A 21,887-nucleotide genomic window follows, 5' to 3' on the forward strand; every position below is an offset into this window, starting at 1 on the left:
TCAAGGGCTTTTCTCTTATGCCACCTCTCCCTGCATTTATAGAAAAAAAAAATTAAGATTTAGGACGAAGCCTTCTGAGAGGTAGGGGTGTGTGTGTGTGTGTGTGTGTACAAAATGATTGGGAGAAGAAAGAGTTCTTGGAGGATAGTAGGAACAGCCAGAGAATAGGGAGAAATCTATCTGGGAAAGAAATAAGCATGGTGGTTGTAGAACGTGATTCTCAAAATGTGCCCCCACAACCACAGCATCACATCACTTGGCCACTTTCCTAGGAATGTAAATTCTCAGGTGCAACCCCAGACCTTCTGGATCAAAAACACTAGGGTGGCTCCAGCAAACTGTTTTGTTTGGTGTTTGTTCAAACCTCCAGGTGATTCTGATATGGTTGAATTTTAGAACCACTAGTTTAAATGACAGTGAAAATCTACTTGGGTAACTGGACAAGAGTGATATTCCACAAATTGCAGTGAACAACCACCTCCTGCCTTTGGTTCTGAGATGTTATGATCCTGTAAGAGCATAGCTGCATGAGGCATCATTCTTGGTTCTTATGTGGTTTAGAACTTCTAATTGTATTCCACTGGGTTATAACTATTTTTTTTAAATCAAGGGTTATTTACCTCAGAAGAATTCTGGGTAAAAATTGTTCCTTTCTTCTCTCTTCTCACCAAGAAATTAAAGAGTTTAGGTAGATTTCTGTATAAATTGGTTTTCTATTTAAAATTTACTTTATCTTTTTGAAAAATATCTTTTAATTTAAATATTTTTTCTCATTTTCATTTGATTTGTTTAATTTTGCAGAGGGATGTGAACTTAGTTTTCCTATTTTAAAGTTTTGGCTACCTATGGTGTGCTAAGAGCTTTAGTTTTGGACATTATGTTTGGTAAAATCAACCACAGAATTTTGAGAATTTGCCAAGAAACTTGAGATTCAGTGCAAATTGAATAGTACATAATTCTGCTTTTCACCCAATCTTTCCATATAGTTTCACCTATCTGAGAAAAAAATTGCTATTGCATTGTTTTTTAACACCTTTACTGTAGTATGATTTTTGTACAGTAAACTACACATATTTCAAATGTACAATTCGATGAATTTTGATAGATGTATACACCTATGAAACCACCACCACAATCAAGATAGCTAACATTTCCATCACTCACCAAGAGGTGCAAATTTCAAACTCCCGATTTATCCCTTCCCACCCCCTTTACCCACTGGTAACCTTAAGTTTGTTCTCTATGTTTGTCAGTCTGTTTCTGTTTTGTAGATAAGTTCATTTGTCTCCTTTTTTTTTAAGATGACACATATAAGTGATATTATATGGTATTTTTCTTTCTCTTTCTGGCTCATTTCACTTACCATTTGAATTTTTATGAGAGAATCTTTGCATTTGTTTATTCATTATGTTTGGAAAACATGACCCCTCCTTCCTTTTCTTTCTTTCCCTTTCTTTTTCTTTTCTTTTCCTTCCTCCCTGCTACTCCCCTCTTCTCCCCCTCCTCTTTAATTAATTCCTACTATATACCAGAGAAGGCCTTTAATTTCTTTTAAAAAATAAACTTTTTGGAAATAAAATGCCAAGAACTTCAAAGTAGTGTATAGCCAAAAAGACATGTCAGATGTCAAAGAGGTGCAGTTAACGTGTGAAGGAGAACAAGAAGTAAGGTTTAGCATGACCGAAAATTGGAACTGGAAGGTGGTATAATCTCAGAATTTACTGTTGGGAACCTTGAGTCTGTAAAGGGGTGAATTATATGGCGGCCTGAATTATGGGTAATAAGAGGAAGCTATAACATGCATGAGTAATTATGTCTGGGACAGTCTACTCACCAGCTATTTGACATAGGTTAGTTATGTCCCCACTGTTGAGATTCATTTTTATACTCTAAAAAATCTAATTTAAAATAACCCATTTTTCAGTGTTGTCATAGGATCTAAAGAAAACATATATGCAAAGAAGGCTGAGGCTCAGCAATGCTATGCTACAGTTAGTACGTATGGATGCTTTTAGTTGTAATTCATGTTTTCATATTTGCATGGTACTCCATGGTATTACAACACCACAATTTATTTATCCATTCATAGGGCAAAGGATGTTTTGATTAATTTTAGTTTTTTGTTACTATAGTATAATGAACATTCATGCATATCTTGTCCGGTGCACATGTGCAAGGTTTTACTAGAACAAATACTTGGGATTGGCAATGCTGTCTACTAGGCTGTAAGCATCTTTCCTGGAAATACCAGATTGATTTCTAAGTGGTTGTACTTATTGACACTTCCACTGGATGTGTGTAAAATTTCCCTTTGCTCCTCATCTTTGCTAGTAGTTACTGTTGCCAGATTTTAAAACTTTTGGAAATTTGATGAGTGGTAATTGTATCTCATGTGGTCTCACTTAGCATTCTCCTGATTATGACAAATTGAGCATATTTTAATATATTTAGGGCTTATTTGTGTTTACTTTTTGTGAGAAATGCTTATTCAGATTTTTTTCAAAATGTTCTATAATTTTTTTTTCCTATTGATTTGTGAGAGTCTGCGATATATTTTCTTATTTAGTCATGTGTAATGAAAATATATTCTCCCAGTTTTTGGCTTGTGCATTTACTTCTGTGAACAATGTCCTTTGATATGTAAGATTTCTTATTCGTTTTTTTTTTATAGTTTGCATTTTGTGTTTTTGTACTTTGCTTAAGAAATTTTCTATTTCCAGAAAGCATAAAGATAATTCCTTAGACTCTATTTTTAAGTTTTAAAGTTTGCTTTCCAGTTTTTAAATCTCTTAGAATAGATTTTTGCGTATGATCAACGTAACTTTTTTCAGAAGGGACAACCTATTGTACCGTCACTGTTTCTTGAATAATCTATTTCCACACTGCTGTGCAAGGCTACTTCTGTCATATATCAAGTTTTCATTAAGAGAGTGGGTCTATTTCTGGGGGTATTATGTGCCCTTAGTCTATTTCTGTGCCAAATCCATATTGTCTTACTTAGCACCTATTTATAATAAATACTGTTATCTGGTGGCACACGCCACTTCTATCATGTTTTCCTTCTGGGTTGTCTTGAATAGCAGCCCTTTGCGTTTCCACACAAATTTTAAAATAGCCCAAGAAGTTACAAACATACACATATAAATAAAGGTGATTTTTCTTGAACTGCATTGAATGTAAAGAAAGACTTGGGAAGAATTTCTAGTTTTGTGGTTTTTAGTCTTTCAATGACCAAACAGACAGGGAATGTCTATTTATTGAAGTTTCAACCAACTATTCTTTTTGTTATCCTTGGGATTTTCATTATTACTTTTTTACTGGATCGCTACTGCATTTCTAAGTTTGCTTATTGGTACTAATCCAGGTTCTGAGCATTTTCCAGTGGAATGCTACTACCTCTTTCAAGATATCTTGTCCTTGTCCAGCATCCTACCAGAAGTAGAGGACCTATGCAGAGTATTTTTACATACAGTTTTCTATTTAAACATCTGGGTTACTTTGAATTTGTTTCTTTGCCAACCTGTGTATATATATATGTATATGTATATATACACACGCACATATTTTTACTTTGTAGGTGGGATAATGTTCACCAGTGAAAAAGCCCATTTTGGGGCACCAAGAATTTCACGAAGTAGATCTGAAGGAAATTTGTTTGACATGGAAGTCCAAAAATCCTCAAAAAATTGCACTATTACAGGTACAGGAATTTATAACTATTGTAATTTTTCCATCTATCAGCAGTAACTGTTGGAGGACTACTTCTGGAAAGTGCTACGGAAGATTAAAAGAATTGTAAAATCCCAACTGTATCATAGATATGCTTAAATCATCATTAAAAAGTTGGATAAAATGAAATACTCAACCAACTGATTATAATAAGTATTATGAGGAGGTAAAACCTCATTACTAAATGAGTGGTATATTGATACAATTAATTTGGGGGTTAAAGAGACCTCTGTAGTTTAGAATGGGCTAATAAATCCTAATGGAGTATGAAAGAATTGAGTTGATTCTCAGAGGAAAATTAAGTTCTAAGAGAGTTAGATGAAACTAGATTAGAAGAAAAGTGTAAAAATAAAAGAAATGCAACTTTTCTTTTTCAAAATGTGTCTTCTAATTTTAAATATATGACACTTGAGACTCATTTCAATCAAGATATAGTTCTATATATACCAAACAAAAAAGTCTGAAAGCTTACTTGAATTTATTTTTCTATTTTACTCATTTTCTCTTAAGCTGCACTAGCTTCACAAAGTCCACAGAATGATTGTCACAACATATATTGCAAAATGACCACATATAAGTTGCTCTAAACATAAAAATGCTTCAATATTTTTGCAATATATGGAAATTCATTATAGTTGATATAGAAATATTTTAAAGTGTTGCTAATTCTTAAAATGCTCACTTTCCAAAGTAATAGTGTTTCCATTTCATAGTGGCAATAAGACTGTTCTTTACCATTTTAAACTCAAAAAAGGTTCAGTGAATTCCTTCAAGTAGCGAATCTAATTGCTCTATTTTTTCTATGTTTATTTTCATGAAATGTTCATTTTTCATGAAAAAATTCAATTTACTAAAATTTATCAGTACAACATCATCAAAAAATGATCTAAGAAATGCATGATTGTCTAATTTGGCATGCTATGTTTTAAAAATTATTTTAGCTGTTCACAGATTTTTTTGATATTTTTCACATGTTGATTATTATCAGAAAGAAAAACAGTAAATAAACAATCTAGATGTAATGAGACCAACCACTTAATGTTTCGAAAAATCTGAATAACTGACTGAATTATTCTGTTTGCTCAGAGGTATTCTTTCATGAAATGAAATATGAAACAATTAAGGCAAAGTATATGTAGTCTGGGCCATTTTCAAGAAGATGTATTAAATGATTATTATCTAAATTGATAAACACTTGTTTATAAATCATGTCTTAAGATAAAGTAACATTACACATGGTCAAAATAACCTAGCAGAATAATTTCTCTTTCCTCACAACATGAAAATTTGACTGGATTTAAAATTAATTTTGTAGTATTTATTAGACTCGAGATCAAAAAGCAAATAATCACTCGAATTCTTAAGCTTCAATAAAAAGTAATCTTGGTTGTATCTCAGAATGTCACTTCATCTTTGTTTTGCTTTGTTTTTGTCTAAAGAACAAGAACTTCCAGACCCAAGTTTGCCTCTCAATTGGCCAGATGATGTCACATTTCATGGGAATAATGCTTCCAATGCTATGAATCCATTCTGGAATGAACTGTCTGCTTCTAACCCATTTTTGGATGATATAACTCGGCTAAGAAATCACCACAAGAGAGAAAATATTTCCATCTTGAAGGAGGATCCTTTTCTTTTTTTTAGAGAAATAGAAACTAGAAATTCTTTTGATCCCTCCGGCGATGAACTTGATGTGCATCAATTGCTTAGGCAGTCTTCCTCAAGGAAGTCTGGAAGATCTAAAAGTGTCTCTGAACTTTTGGACATTTTAGATGACACAACACATGCTCATCAGAATATACATAACTCTGACCTGATCCTAGAACAAGACTTAGAATGGCTTCAAAATGATCGAGAGGCTTATAAAATGGCTTGGTTAAGTCAACGCCAGCTGGCCCGCTCCTGCCTGGATTTGAATACAATCAATCAGAGTCCTGGATGGGCCCAAACACAAGTTGCAGAGACCACAATAGTTTGCAAATTAAACCACCAAGGAGGGTCAGTTCAATTACCAGAATCAGATATCACTGTTCATGTGCCCCAAGGCCATGTAGCTGTGGGAGAATTCCAAGAGCTATCTCTAAGGGCTTTTCTAGATCCTCCACAAATGCTTAATCATAATCTTTCATGCACTATAAGCCCGCTGTTGGAAATCATGTTAGGTAACCTTAACACAATGGAAGCCATTTCGCTAGAAATGAAAATCGGGGCTGAAGTGAAAAAGGATCCTTTCAGCCAAGTCATGACAGAAATAGTGTGTTTACACAGCCTGACTAAAGAAGGCCCTTTCAAAGTATTGAACAACTGCTACATTTATAAAGACACCATCCAAGTCAAACTAGTAGACTTGAGTCAGATGATGTATCTTGTTGTTGCTGCACTAGCTAAAGGTACTCAGTCACCAGCTGCCACCATTTGGGATTATATCCACAAAACCACCTCAATTGGAATTTATGGGCCCAGATATATCCATCCCAGTTTCACGGCTATTTTCACAGTTTGTGGACACAGTTATATGCCAGGAAAGCTTACAATCTCTGATATTAAGAAGGGTGGAAAAAATATGTCTTCAGTTGTGTTTCAGCTGTGGGGAAAGCATTCCTTCTTACTTGAAAAGCCACAAGATTTAAGTATTTCTGTCTTTTCTTGTGATCCTGATTTTGAAGTAAAGGTGGAAGGAAAAAGGAAAGAAATTAAACAAAAGCAGTTGCAATCAGGTCAAATAGTTCATCAACAATTTTTATTTTCTTTAGTTGACTCCAGAGAAATGCACTTGTTTGTTTTCCGTGTTCAGGTGGAGCCTCCCAATGGTGGGTTACTTACACAGTTCTTTATCACTACACCTGATCCAGCCCCAAACCTAAAAAGGCTCTCAAATCTGCCAAGTGATTTGCAGAAGGAGAAAGAAATCAAGTCTGCTCCTTTATTACCAAGTGTGCATGTTAAATATCCCAAATTTCAAGACACACAATTGAACTTTACCAACTATGGGGTAACCCTAAAGACAGTGCTAAGGAAAAGCAAAATTGACTACTTACTCGAATATTTCAAAGGTGACACAGTAGCTCTTCTTGGAGAAGGTAAGGTAAAAGCCATTGGGCAGTCCAAGGTGAAAGAATGGTATGTAGGAGTGCTGAGAGGTAAGATTGGACTTATACATTGCAGAAATATCAAGATGATTGCAAAGGAGCAAATAATGTCTCTGTCAGATAGTGTCTTCACAACCAGGAATCTTCTTGAACAAATTGCCCTGCCCTTTAAAACGCTGACTTATATCTATTCAGTTGTATTGACCTTGGTGTCAGAAAAAGTTTATGATTGGAAAGTTTTAGCTAATGTCCTGGGTTATTCACATCTGATGCTGGAAGACTTTGATCAAATACAAGCAGACAAAGAATCAGAAAAAGTTTCTTATGTTGTAAAGAAGTTAAAGGAAGATTGTCATGCAGATAGAAATACCAGGAAGTTTCTTTATGAACTTATTGTGGTAAGTATTGCTTAATCACAGTAATTTATTTACCATAGAGAGCTTTATTAACTTGGCAATATTTATAAGTAAACATATGAGAGTAGTTAAAAGTTCTCAGCATTCTTAAATAAGTTGAAGTCACTGTATAGCCAATATAGAGCTTTTCGTAGTAGATCATATAACTGATTTCTTAGATTTGACACTCTGTTGTGACTTTCCCAAAAACTAGACCCCTAAGGATTATCCTTTAGTGGAAGATTAAATATTTTGTTTGTGCTAGAATATAACTATTAAGAAATCTCTTCTTTTCCTCTCTCAAATATTTAAGTAGCTCTTAAAATATCAGGGAAGCTCCAATAATATGAAAGCAAATAAGAGGAAACTGAAAAAAAACTAGTTAATTTAGCCATTGCTATGGGTTCACTTTCTAGTGTTTTTAGAACATATATCATCAGTGTTCTTAACTTTAGCAATTTAATATTTGGATGCAATGTATCCAAATCCAAAAATGATGTTGCTAATTCTCTTTTTCCTCATGTTTTAATGGGACTCTCAGGATTTCTTTTTTTTCCAACATAGCATTCACTCTAGTGTAAGGCTCAGTAGAGAGTTATAAAAAAGATGTTTTCCTTAAGTGTGGAAATTCAGTATTTTGTAAAAGTTAAAAGAAAAAAACCAAGAACATATATATATATAAATGGCTAAAATGTGACTGTATAAATAATAATAATGATAGCTATGACTCCTCTAGGGTTCTCTGTGTGTTTGGCACTGTGTGGAACACGCTAGATACACTATGTCACTTAGCCATTGTAACAACTCTGTGGGGTAAGTCTAGTTAGTATCTTCATCTTACAAATAGAGGAAATTGAGTTTAGGAGGTTGGGCAACTTGCCCAAGGTCTAACAGTTAGTATCAGAGGTAGGATTTGAAACCTGTTTTGTTCCACAGCCACACTATAGACTCCTTCAATTATTTTTATGATTCTACAATGATACTGAGATGGGTTGAATTTTTAAAGCCCAATATCCCATTGTTAAGTGGAGAGTTTTATAATGGTGTGCTGCATTCTCATTTAATCTGGATCATTTACAGTCATTGGCTGATCTACCTGGTTCAAGCTGCACATGCATTTTGCAATAGCTCATTACCTCATGTTCAGCATGGACCCATGAACATTTGACTGGAAAATTGCTTTCTCATTTCTCTTAGTGGCCAAAAAGGTTATATTGGTCGAGTGTTCTGACAGTTTAAGCTAGTTTTACCTACATTGTGTTGGCTTATGATAATTAATTGAGTTGTTTTGGTGACTAACTAGATAGTGCTGGTGGAGAGCTTATTCAAAGGAGTAGTTCCTAAAAATTCAGTGGAGGCTTCAGGATTTCTCAATGGAAGGGGCTTAAGCCTGAGTATCTGACCAGAAGACATTGAAGCATATGGTATTGTAGCTATCTCTTGAAACTCTATTTGCATAGTAAGTGTACATGTTTTTCAATTATGTACTACTTTGGGGCAGCTGGAAAGGAGCTTATAAAGATAGTGGGTTCTAAACCTCTTAGTCATCTCTAGACATTAAGACTGGCTGTCCTTAACTTGAAACTTGACATCTAAATACTTCAGCATCCAATTCAACTTGCATAATGATTACAGGGGCTCAGATAGGATAGTATTAACATTATATCCATTTTAGAAGTTATTAAATAGAGATATTTTATGATTTATCTGAAGTCCTATACTTTATGGAGCTGGATTTTAAATTCAAGTTTTATAACTCTAAGTGCAGATTTCTTCCCCTTAAAACAAGGAATTAGAATAAGTTAAATGCACTCCACAGTTTATTAAAAGCATCTTCAGGGGCCTGATGGCTCATCACTGCTTCTTCCTGAGGTCATAACTCCTCACCATAAATTTATGGATAAATATAGTCGGTGTATAGAGACCATGGATAGTTCTTCTAATGCTTCCATAAGAATGAACACTCTATGGACTTTAATAGTTACCTTACTTGGTCATTCATTTTTACTTATTGTTCATAGTGATAGATAAACCTTTTAAGTGCCATTAAATGATGAGGGGCTACCAAACATGTTCATTTGAACAGAGAAGAGATACAGATTGATCTAATCTCACACTTTAAAAATATATTCAAGGCAAAAGAGAAACTCATAGACTCATTTGAAACATGCATAGTGATTGACAAAGCTCAGATGCCTAATTCAGGGAGAAAGAGTCTGAAGTTTTTCCATCTTGCATTGTGAAGACTAAGTGTTTTATATTTGATACCTTGTGATTTAAATTTAGCATAATTACTTTGATGGTGAAGGGAGAGAGTTAATTTTTAAGTCATAAATAACAATCGCTTTGATCAAGGTTGTTGTAGTGTCTCATTTTTATGCAATATGCATGGTTCTGGGAAGTTTTAAATCACATTTTGATTTAAAAAATAGAATAATGTTTACCAACATCTGTGTGCTCATTCTATAGGAATCTCATAGTCAATCCTCTGATGAGGAAAGTAGTTATTGTTTGTAGAGTGAATAATTATCCCTAGGTTGATAAATTATTAACTACTAGGACCTCAGGCTATCTTTGGATGTGGCTAGTTCACCTTCCTCCTCTTGCAATTAAAGATATTAAGAAACTTATTAGTTAAGTGATTTACCCGAAGCTCTGTAATTAGTTACTTAGTTAGTCCTAAATCTCCCCTAATTCTGTTCTAGTTGTGTCCTCTGCACTTTGCTTGTTGGGTTTGCTTAAACTTAAATCAACTTTCTCAATTTTAGAAAATTCAGGTATATGTGTGGTGGAAGAAAGGATGCTAGTTTCTAGAATATGTGATGACAAATTTAATTTATAGAAAATAAGTTGCTTTTAATTATGACCTGCAATTGTTGCTGCAGGCTTTGCTGAAGATTGATTGCCAAGGGTTAGTAGCGCGTCTCATCCAAGAGGCTGCTATTTTGACTTCAGCTGTCAAGCTTGGAAAAAGCTGGAGGGAACTAGCTGAAAAGTTAGTACGACTCACAAAGCGACAAATGGAGGTGTATGAAATTCCTCACAGAGGAAAAGCTGGAGATGTTGCTGTAGAGGTAAGATTTTTGTTTGTTTAACTAATAGTGAAAAAGTGCAGACCAAGTAAATCAAATGTAATCAAGTGTGCACTGCATACATAGATTGAGGGAATGTCCTAGAAGATACATTCACTGGAGGCACTGCACCTATAACCACTGATATTATCTGAAATATACACACATCACTCTTTAAAGGTATTAAGAACCTTTAAAATATATAGACGTTTCTCCTATTGGATTGCATATTAACATGGCTTTTGATCAAATAAAGTGACCAAGTTAGTGAGGCAGTTAATATGCAGGGCTATAAGAACTTGAGGCAGAGAAGGGAGAAGTTGGGACCTAGCCAGGACAAGGAAAAAGAACATAATAATAAGTATTCATCAGCTTCAGGCCCACACTTAGTCATTTGTGGTAAATAATGTTTGGTGACAAAAAGCATTAAGAGGATAGTTGGTGTGGGGCCACTGGTAATGACAGCTAGAGATATTTGAGAGCATTATCTCCTTCACAGTTTTGCATACAGTAACAACTATAGACATCAAATACAGAACGACAGCATGTAGCACAAAGGAAGTATTTAAAATGCAAATATTGTTTTTATTAATATTAAAACAAATGTATACTTTTAGATATGTTATTTTCTCTATTTACCATAAAGAAATGTGAGTCAATTTTTGTTGACTAAAATAAAAATTTTCCAATGATAAGCATATATAAAATAGTCTGCATCTTTCACACAAGTATAAACATTTTTAGGATATTACAGTTAAGGAGCGATTATCTCTCTGCTTAGATGATGACATGTGAGGAGGTAAAACGTGTATTCTCTACTTCCTTTTCGGGCATAGACCTGAGTCTTAATTACTTGAGAAAATTTTCTTATTTTGAAATAACCTAATCAGCTGAGTATGCAGGACAAGATGACCTTTCCATGAAGGGCCAAGAGTCAAATCAAGTCAGTTGAATCCCAGCAGCTTCAGTGGAAGTCTCAGCAGGCTGGCTTCTGGGTTCCTGGAACCTGTTTCTCTAAACAAGACTGTTTAGCCTGGAGCAGCCAGAGGCTGAGGCCATATTCCTTCCTCATAGTCTACATTTATCTCTAGACACTAAGAAGGGCATTACAACCTACAAATCAGCACTACAAATCAGGACAAACTACACATTTTACTGAATGAAGTAAAGATGAGAAACTTATAAGAAATAAACAAAAGGAGCAAGATTATGTCTGGTATGCTGCTGTGATATTTCACTTAACTGACTAAAACATTGTCTAATTGAGATACTACTGCCCACCTTATAGAGTGGCCCAAATCCGGAACACTGACCACACCAAATGCTGTTGAGGATATGGAGTAACAGAAACCCTCATTCATTGCTGGTCAGAATATACAGTCACTTTGGAAAGCACCTTGGATTTTTTTTGCAAATGAAACTGCTCTTTGTATATGATCTATCAAGCATGCTCATTGGTATTTACCCATAGGAACTGAAGATTTTGTCCACAAAAAAACCCCTGCACTTGAATGTTTATAGCAACTTTATTCATAATTACCAAAACTTGGAAGCAACCAAGATGTCCTTCAGTAGGTGAATCAATAAATAAGTTATGATACAATGGAACATTGTGTGACAATGAAATATTATCCAGCACTAAAAAGAAATGAGCTACAAAGCCATGGAAAGACATGGAGAAACATTAAATGCATGTTACTAAGCAAGAGAACTCAATCTGAAAAGGCTATGTACTACATGATTCCAAATATATGACATTCTGGAAAAGTCAAACTATGAAGACAGTAAAAAGATCAGGTGGCTACCAGTGGTTGGGAAGGAGGGATAAATAGGTAGAGCACAGAGGACTTTTAGGGCAGTGAAAATACTCAGTATGATACCATAATGATGGATACATGTCATTTTACATTTGTCCATACCCACCATGTACAACACCAAGAGCTAACCCTAAAGTACACTAATGATTTTGAGTGATAATCATGTATCAGTGTAGATTAATCACTTGTATAAAATATACCACTGTGATGAAAGATATTGATAGTGGGGAAGGCTATGCATGTGTCAGGGCAGGGGATATATGGGGAATCTCTACCTTCCTCTCAATTTTGCTGTGTACCTAAAATGGCTCTAAGAAAAATCTTTCAAAAAAAGTTGTCTAATTGAAAGCAAGACTTATTTTTTCCTTAATAAGCTCTGTTTTTAAAAAGGTTTTATTGAGAGTTGTTTATCAGAGAGTTTTGGTAAGTATCCAACTTCTCTCTAATTGTGGTTGTTTACAGTTTGTCCTCCCCAAAATCTTCATAGAGGCCAAGAGGCTTCTTTTCCATTATTTACTTTTGCACAGCCCAAATCACAAATGACCAAGTTTATGCTTGAGGCTGATAAATAATCAGGAGCAGAAAGGAAATCCCCTATGTGTCTTTCTAGGGGCTGTTGTTCAAATTATTGTGATTAACACTAACAATCATCACTTTGATCCATGTTATTTGATGTTTAGAAAATAATGCATAGTATATTGGCCTGAAGCTATTCCAAATACTCTATGAGAATCTTTACCTTTTAGGCCACTTAAAGTAATGGCTAAATGTATGCTAACTTCTATCCCCCTGAATAAAAAAAATAGCTGTACAATATTTTTCTCTCAGGAAGGAAATGATTCTTAAATATGATCAATTTACAAGTTAAGCAGTTGATTTCAAAACGTACTTATATTAGTTCCCGGTTGGGTATGCAGAGGGAGGGATTGGAATTGGGGAAGGGAGATAACAAGTTCTCGTGGTTCCCATGCTGCTTTTATTTCCTTTATCTCACATCCTCAGTGGGCACACATTTTGAGAATTTCCTCCTATGTGTGCCAATGCCTACAATCGTGTTTTTCACTGACTTTCCTTCCTTTTCAACTTCTCTCTTTTTCCTTTGTTCTATTTTTATTTTATCTAACAGTTATGTGGCACTTACTCTGTGCCAGGCTCTGTTCTAGTAACATTTCAGAAATTAACTTACTTAATCCTTTCAACAAAAACTTGTGGGGAAGATCCTAATGTTATCTAAGCTGTGGGGAGGCTAAGTAACTTGCTTAAACACCATGGCTAGAAGTCATGGAACCAGGTTTGAACACAGGCTTTGAATTTGGGGTCCTTATACTTTAACCATTACACTCTGCCCACCTACTTCGAATCCAGTATAGTGGCTGAGTGGCAGAGCTGGGAGGTATGGTTAAGCCTGGGGATTTAAACAACTCATTTCACTTTTTCTTTTTTTTCTTTTTTTAAGCCATGTTATGATACTACCAAAATTTGCCTTAGTATCTTCATCAAGCCTCACGCCAATTAAAAAAAGGACATTATTAATAGTATGTCTGTCAGATTTTTCTTGAGTACTTTTCACCACTTCTTATTCTTTTATAAGATGAAAAAGAGCCTTTCTGGAGACTTCTGAGAATGCCACTTTTAAATTAACCATCTCCCTAAGTTAAATTTTAAGAAAAGTTACTCAACTTTTCTAATAACATTGCAATTCCTACATAAAAGCAGAACTATAAAACTTGGAATATGATTATAAGCAAAATATATTTTTCAAAGTATTTCTTAAAATAAACCTATCCTATACAAAGATGTTTAATTATTGCCAAGGTTTTCCTGTGAAATTTAGTAAAAATTAACTGGAGTTTTTCTGAACTTCAATTTAAAAAGTAGGTATCAATGAAATATTATAAAAACAACCCATTTTTAAAAACAGTTGGATTTTGCAAGGGGAAATGCTGGAGATTTCAGGGCTAAGATATTTAGAGGCCTCAGTTAGGTACTCTTCACTTAGCCTTCTGGAGACTGTTACCATTTATGACAATAATTTCCTAGCAACCCTCTCTCATTGTTCCCCCGCCTAATAATAATGATTATGCTCTTTCCATCTTACTCAGTATGGACACTTATTCACCACTTGTTTCACTTTTCCTTCTAAGTTACCCTCTACCAGTGCCCACTGGACTCCACCTCAACCACAGGCACCAATAAACCTGTTGAGGAGGATTTCTTTACTGACCTATCAGAATGGGCCACACAAATGAAGTCAACATTCCTAATTGTAATATTTTTTTCCATCTCAGAAACCACTCACCTGTAGACAGCTGTAACTGGCAAGATAAATGTATAAGTCTTCTTGCTGTCTACACTTAATCAGTGAGGATCTGATTTTCTGCTTTATCTTCTAGCTACAATCTTTGTCCCTCCTCACTTTCTGACTGGCAGCTATAGTGTTCAGAGCACTTTATTCTAAGTCTAGATTGAAAAAGGGAAACAAACAGCCAATTTTATTAGTATTTTTATAGGTAAATGAAAATTCTATATGGCATTCTTCCTACTTGTTACTCTACCCTTGCTGCTATTTAATTCATCCATGCAATTAACATATTTTCTGGGACTATCAGTTCTTAGCTCTGGAGCCCTAGGAACTAGAAAAAACACAAACAGATGAAAAATATGATTGTTTTCCTCTCTAAAGCCAAGTTTTACTTGGCTTGGGAATTGGGATAAACAATATTTGAATTATTATATTTTAAAGAAGTATATGATTAGATACTGAAATAAGTGAATATAACTAGCAGTGAGAATGATAATAGTTATTGTAACCTATTGTGTGTTTACTGAATGTTAGCTAATCATTATGATCATTTTCTCTACAATATCTCATTCATTTCAAAAAACTTTGTAAGGAAGACATTATAACCATCCTCTTTTTATAAATATGCAAACTGAGAGTGAATGCATTGGTGTAAGTTATCCAGAATTACATGCTTGTTAAGTGACTGAACTAGAATTTAAATCCAGGTTTGTTTTACACACTGTTCTATTCACTGTGCTCTACTAATGCTAAGTCCTTTCAGAGTTAACTAAATAATAAAAGATCAAAATGGCAGGAGCTGTTAGAGGGCACATCCTAGTCCTGAAGGATGGGTAACATTTGAATAATTGGAGAGGACCAGAAGGGGATTTCTGTGCTTCTGGATAAGAATAACTTCTAGAGACCACTGAGGAGAATATATGTGCTTGAGGGGAGAGTTCATCTCAATAGTTATGGGGAGATATGTTTGGATATGTATTTTTAGACTGTCTTGAATAACTACCAGAGCAGAGGTTAAGATTCGTGGTCTTGATTCCTGTTCCAGCTCTATCATCTTTTAGCCCTAAGACCAAGCTTGGGCAAGATATTTGACTTTTCTAGGAATCTTTGTTTGTTCGTTTGTTTGTTTGTAAAATGAAGCAAATAATACCATCTTATTCATCAGATGTTTGGAGGATTAAGTGAGATAACATATATGAAATATTTGGGACATTGCTTTCTATGCACATTACCTATTATTTGACTAAGAGGAAGAGGTGAATTTGACAAATGTACAACACTGAATAATTCTGGAAAAGGGAATAAAGTATATTAATTTTTTAGTAATATGGCAGAGTAACTATAGAAAGAATGTAAGTAAAGGAAATGTCAGCAATGATTTTAAGCCTCTTCTGAGAAACTGGCAGGATGGTGATGCATGGAAAAAATGAGAACAAAGTCTTGGCTGATCAGCTTTTTCTTAACTGGCTTAGCAGCATTTAATTTTCCTTGGAAAATATCTCTTGCAAAAGGTAAAAGGAATGCTCTTGAACTCTTATGGTTTTCTGATTTTCTGACTCACACTGAAACACCTGGATTATGCTTATGGGGATATGGCATTGTTTGGTTCTGTATCTTGGCCTGGCTCAGTTCTAGCCTTGGTACTTAAAGCTATGGTTTGCTGTTCTTTTACATTAAAAAATATATTTACAATTTCTTTAAAAAGGGAGAAGCATTATATGGAAATTTACCTACCTACCAGTGGTAAAGTGTATAGAATGATTTCTCAAATCTTCATTGTTTGTACTAGAAATCTCTCACAGTGACATAGTATTTAGATTACCATAGTCTATTTTGTGCAGTACTATAATACCTGTTGCTACAACCTTTAATTCCAAAAAGATACTCTATTTGTATAATAAGTGGAATAAAGAAAGAAGACATCACATTGTAATTCATGGGGTAACACATTGTATTCTTATGCTCTTTGATTTCTTTTTTTTAATAGAGTTATAGTCAGTTTACAATGTTGTGTCAATTTCCAGTGTAAAGCACAATTTTTCAGTTATATTTGAACATACGTATATTTATTGTCACATTCTTTTTCACTGTGAGCTACCACAAGATCTTGTATATATTTCCCTGTGCTCCTTCATTATGTCTTATTACCACACTGAGAATCAAATAGAAATAATAATTATATAAGGTTAAATATTGTAAAGATTTTAAAATGTATTTAGAGACACTAATCTTTGATTTAGATATTTACATTTTTCTTTATCAAGGTTTATTATTAAGAAATACAAACAACAAGAAATTTCAGCAACCAAAGGCCAGCTAGTTATGACTTAAATCAGCATTTATTAAAACTGCTTAATACTGAAATAAATTTGGCAAAATTTTAGTGAGATTGCCCCAGATTAATAGCCAGGTGACCTGGATTCTTTCCCTAATTGGGAATTGGTGAGAATTGCTTGACCAGCAGTTTTTCCTAAGATGTTACACAGTTCTGATGCAGTAGCAAGGAATGGGTCCTCTATCTTCCTCTGGCTCATGCTTAATCCCTGAAGTTTCAAGTGATTATTCCTAGTGCAAACAGAGCTGGCTATGCTCAAAGAGACTTTTCCAAGAGAATCTTATGCCAAGATTTAAACAAGCACCATCTCCCTTCTAAGGCAATAAAGACCCTCTGATATGTTAGTCTCTTTTCTGAAGATAACAGCAACCTCATCTTCAACAATATTTATCTGCTTACCAATTACAGGTGACGGAAGGCCCACCTGGATCTCATAAATGATGCACTGAAGATAGAACACATATAATAATCATTAATGAGGCCAATTTGCCTTAATACTTCTTGAGCTAATTGTACTTAAAATAAAACATTGCTCCTATAGTTTTATGAGGAAAGTAGGTGGATTATTAATCCTTTAGTGTGGCAAAATGTAATTATCCAAAGGTAGTTAAAATCATTTACATTCTAATACTCTTCCTATTTTATGAGCTTAAAAAAGACATAGAATGCTACGCTCAAATCTGAATTGTCTTTGTTCATGTTGCATTTCATTATCTAGCTCATTATCTAATGAGTCTGATCAGCTTTGGGGAATGAGCACTCTAAATTTGGAAAACTTTGTTTTTTACCTCTATTCGATTTCATTTCTCTTGGCATCCCACTTATTACTTTTTCATAGCCCCTTTACCTCTTTATTTGTTCTCTAATGTCTGAAAGATAAACCAAAGACATGTTCCTTCTATGCAAATGCTGGGAGTTCAGAAACTATTCAACTTTGTTAGATTAAATGCTTACTGATGCTGCTGCCCTTCATAAAAAGAGATCAAAATACGTAGATGAGAAATTAACAACTCTCTGCTTTTATCAGCCTCATGCTTCCCATTTAAAGATGAATCCATAGACACCATGAAGTTAACATCAAAAATCTAAGAGTGAAGGAGTAAGAATGATGCCTGTGTGTCAAATATTTGTGATAAAGATGAGAAGGCTGAGGGAATTTATTTTGTGGTTAAGAATAATTCAACAAAAACAAACCCTCGGGAGCATGCTTTCCTCTTGATTTGTAAAAGCATTAGTGCAGAGTTTCTGCGTATCTTCCTTAAATCATAACATTGAGCAAGAGAGGAAGAACTATTTTTAAACCACCGAATAGATAAAAGATAACATAAACCTGTAAAAGATCTTGGCAGTCCACAACTCATTTCCAGCTTTTGGAGGACTTAACTTAGATCATCCCAGAAAGAAAATTGTTTATTCTACTTATTTTATTCATTCAAACATTTCCAGAGAAAATGACTGTATTTCCTCTTTAATTTATTACAAATTTTAGAGTCCTTTGTGACCTTAATGTGTATGTGTACTTGGACATAATTGTATAAAGTCTTTGGTTAATTAATGAATGCAAGTTACCTTTTGTGTCTTTGTTCACTTGCTGAGCAAGAAAAATAGAATGACTTTAGATAGTAAGAAATGCTGAAAAAAAAAGTGTAAGTATTTAAGGACTTGAGTCCAAATGTTATAAATCTACACCCCAAAGGACAACAAACGACTGAGTAGACTATTACATTGATGAAAGCAGACTTTTGTCAGGCTTTGTTAAGGCAAATCTCAATGCAGAAAAAGTTATATTTACCATACCTGGCAGAGAATCACACAGTAAGGGAAAATATAATTCCTGAAACTTGGTATTTTTCATCAGTGTATCAAGTACATAACTACAACATAGGCTTTTGATCTCATTCTTTCTGTTTTTCTTGATACTTGCCCCTTTAATTACATACCCCAAATCCATAATTTTTAAAATATTTGTCTGTGTTTATGTTTTACTTAAAGCTAACTTTTCTTCTTGAGGGGAAAAGTTTTATATATGCTACCTCTTTAGTCCTCAATAACCCTAAATTCTCCATCTGGCTAAGTTAGAATTCAAACCAAACTCTTCTTTAAATTATAGAATATTACTTTTTATAGATATCCCCTTTTAAAAATTATTTTATTTTCCACTGCTTCCCCTGTATCTTCATCTCTCTTCCTTTAATTTCCAAATTCCAGGTGTGATCCATTTGTTCTGTGGCTTCCAGTTCCTTGGCACCTTCTCATACCTGCAGTCTGCCCTCCACCACTCTCTTGCAACTGCCTTCTCTAAGGTTACCAAAGTCCCACTAATTGCCAAAACCCTGAATTTTCTGTTTTCTTTCATGTTTTCACATCATTTGATGTTAGAGGTAGCAGAAGAAGTAACAGAAAAGAGATGTCCTCCGAGGGGCATGCTGGTAGATGTTTAACAATCAGTTTTCAAAAAGGACCAAAAGCCCTAATCTGTCACGTTTTTGCCAATTTCCTTAGTATTAAAAACTCCCAACATGGATGATTTTAATCTTCCAATGTGATGTCACTGAACATGAGATTGGGAGGCTAATGTGGACAGAAGCCTGACTATAGCAAACCACTGAATATCCTTTTGGGGATTCTATGAGTCTTTGACTTTTGCAACATGCAGCAATCTGCTTCATTTTCTATTACTCTGATACCAGCTTCTCTCTATCCTTTTATTGCTTCTATTTCTTACTTGTGGTCCCTAATTGTAGACTTAATTAAGGGTTAAATTTTTCATCCCTTTATTTTCTTCCTTGGTGTTTTCCTCTACTTTCATGCTTTTCCCCATCATTTTAGCATAAGTGATGCTAAATCCTTGCCTGCTCTCCAGAGATCATCTCTCTTCCAATTTCTTATTGGAGATAAAAGATAGCCCCTCTTTTACTTCAAACTCAGTAGAGCTAAAACCAGACCGCTTATTTTTCTTTCACCCCAAAATTACCCACTTTCCTTCATATTCTATTAAAAAGTATTAAATGCAAACAAAATGCCAGACACTTCATAAGGTGTTTTGGACACACATATGGAGATTATTATCCATATTTTATAGATTAAAGAATTCAAAGTTCAGATAATTTGATTAATTTACTCACACTGACCCATCCGATAGACAATGGAATTAGGTGTGAACCCAGGATACTGAAGCCAAAACTCATCTTTCTTTCTGTTACACCATATTGCTTCTCAGTTGATGGAACTATCATTTTTTTCCTTACACCAAATTAGAATATGCAAGTAATTTTTGAGTTTTTTAGTCATTATTAATTGCAAAATCTTGTTTATTCATACATTGAACCAGTGTTTGTGCAAGTATCTCCATCCATGCTATAAAGCTTATGAAAACAAGAGCCATGTTCATCATTTTATTCCTTTTTGTAACAAGATTCCTGATAGTGGTAGCTACTCAATAATTTTGGTTTAATAAGTGAAGTAATTAATGAACAGCAGTGTATTTCAAGTATTTTCATTGTATGGTGTTTCTCTGTCATCTGCATTGAGAGCTACCAAAAATGTTATTTATATATAGCGGATCAAATTTTGCACTAAAGGAATATTCAGGTTTAGTTTGCTGCAAAGGGGAACAAAAATGGAATGCAAAATGTGCTCATATTTTAGTACAAATCATGAAGTTTACCATTGCCTTATTGTTTTTAGCCCAAAGATATGGTACTTATTTCTACATAGCTTATGGTTTAGACACCAGGGGATCTCCAGTGAGTTTAAGGCAATATTCCTCTTTGTATTTCTAACTAATTTAGAGGACTCCTGAGAAGTTTTTTTACACTTTAAGAAGTCCTGTTAGGGTCCAGGACTCAGCCATCTCTCCACATTTCTCTGAATTCCAAGAGCTGGCCATTCTGTTCTGCCATAGGTACAAACCGCCAAACTTGAGGGGATTACATGGCCCTCTGATTAAGTTAGTGGGTAGTTGTAGCACTGGACTTCTTCTGAATCTGTAGTTTCTAATTCCCACATCACCTTGGTGTATTTCCTGCTTCTGACAGCACCAAGGGGCTGCTTTGTGATTGAGTATGCCTCAGGCCTTTTCTGTACATAGCAATCTACTGTGCTGCAGCAAGATATATGATGCAGAGTTTTTCTACCCAGGATAGCTAGTAAAGATATGTGCTTTGAATCTGCAACATAGTGCACAACCTGAAAGTTACTGATTTGCGATTCTTAAGAGATGTCTGTTTCCTGTGATACTGTGCCATTATCTTGGTACTAAAATGCTCTCAGTTGCTGACAATCATAAAATATCCTCAAATACATCTTTTTATCAGACTCATTCACTAAGGGGGCTTAGAATAAAGTCTTAGAAGCCTTTCGCTGTAAACATCATTATTTTAATCAATATACAACAAGTTGGAAAATAATGTACCAGCTAGTTGAGCATCAGGGAATTTTAAATGAATGCAACATAGAATACAGGTCTAAAAGCTTTTACATAGGACTAGGATATGCCCACTACAGAATAATCTACTTGTGTCATGCTTCTTTGCATCCGAGCAGTGACAGGCAAGATTAAGTTTGGCAAAAAGGCTCTATTAATATGCCTCAATTCATCTTCCATTGCTGAGCTGTTAGTGAGACCAGCACTTTGGGAGGTTTGGTTTAAATGTGAGTATTCAGAAAAATAGATGAGTGAACACCTCATTCACAGTTTATTAGTGATGGAAGATACTGTTCTTTATAAATCAGTTTGGTGAGGATAAAGTTTATACACAGAAATCTGGGATGATTTCTGTTGCTGCATCATGACCACCTCTATAGGTTTAACTTTGATCATTATCTCCATTTAATACCTTGAAGAATTGAGCTTGGTCAAGAGAGGTAGAAATATGGGTGGTCATGGCTGCTCAGGAATGCCAATTTGGATAAAATATCAAATTATCCTTTGAGCCTGATGCCTAGCCTCTTACGTAGATTGAATTGAAACATAATGAAACTCCTTATTTAGGCCTTTCATTAACTTCAGTTGTAAAATATATGGGGATATAAGCAGAGGGTGAAAATTACATCTCAAGCCCTACTTCATGTGATATTAGTATTAGTGCAGGCTCTATTTTAAGAGCGCAACTCTGCATAATATGTAGCTCACAGTCTGTGTTCCTGC

General features: G+C 34.6%; 1 protein-coding gene across 4 annotated transcripts in view; it reads left to right on the forward strand.

Annotated features, from left to right (window-relative positions):
• The window catches only part of MACC1 (MET transcriptional regulator MACC1), a 486,000-nt gene that overhangs the window by 359,831 nt on the left and 104,282 nt on the right, over nucleotides 1-21,887 (forward strand). For all 4 annotated transcript variants that reach the window (XM_072964885.1, XM_072964883.1, XM_072964884.1 and 1 more), the window contains 3 exons: nucleotides 3,578-3,700; nucleotides 5,169-7,216; nucleotides 10,099-10,287. In XM_072964885.1, the coding sequence (XP_072820986.1) occupies nucleotides 3,586-3,700; nucleotides 5,169-7,216; nucleotides 10,099-10,287 (2,352 nt within the window). In that variant the 5' untranslated portion in view covers nucleotides 3,578-3,585. The remainder of the gene's footprint in view (nucleotides 1-3,577; nucleotides 3,701-5,168; nucleotides 7,217-10,098; nucleotides 10,288-21,887) is intronic.

Source organism: Vicugna pacos, chromosome 7 (assembly GCF_048564905.1).
Source record: "Vicugna pacos chromosome 7, VicPac4, whole genome shotgun sequence".
Taxonomy (NCBI): domain Eukaryota; kingdom Metazoa; phylum Chordata; class Mammalia; order Artiodactyla; family Camelidae; genus Vicugna; species Vicugna pacos.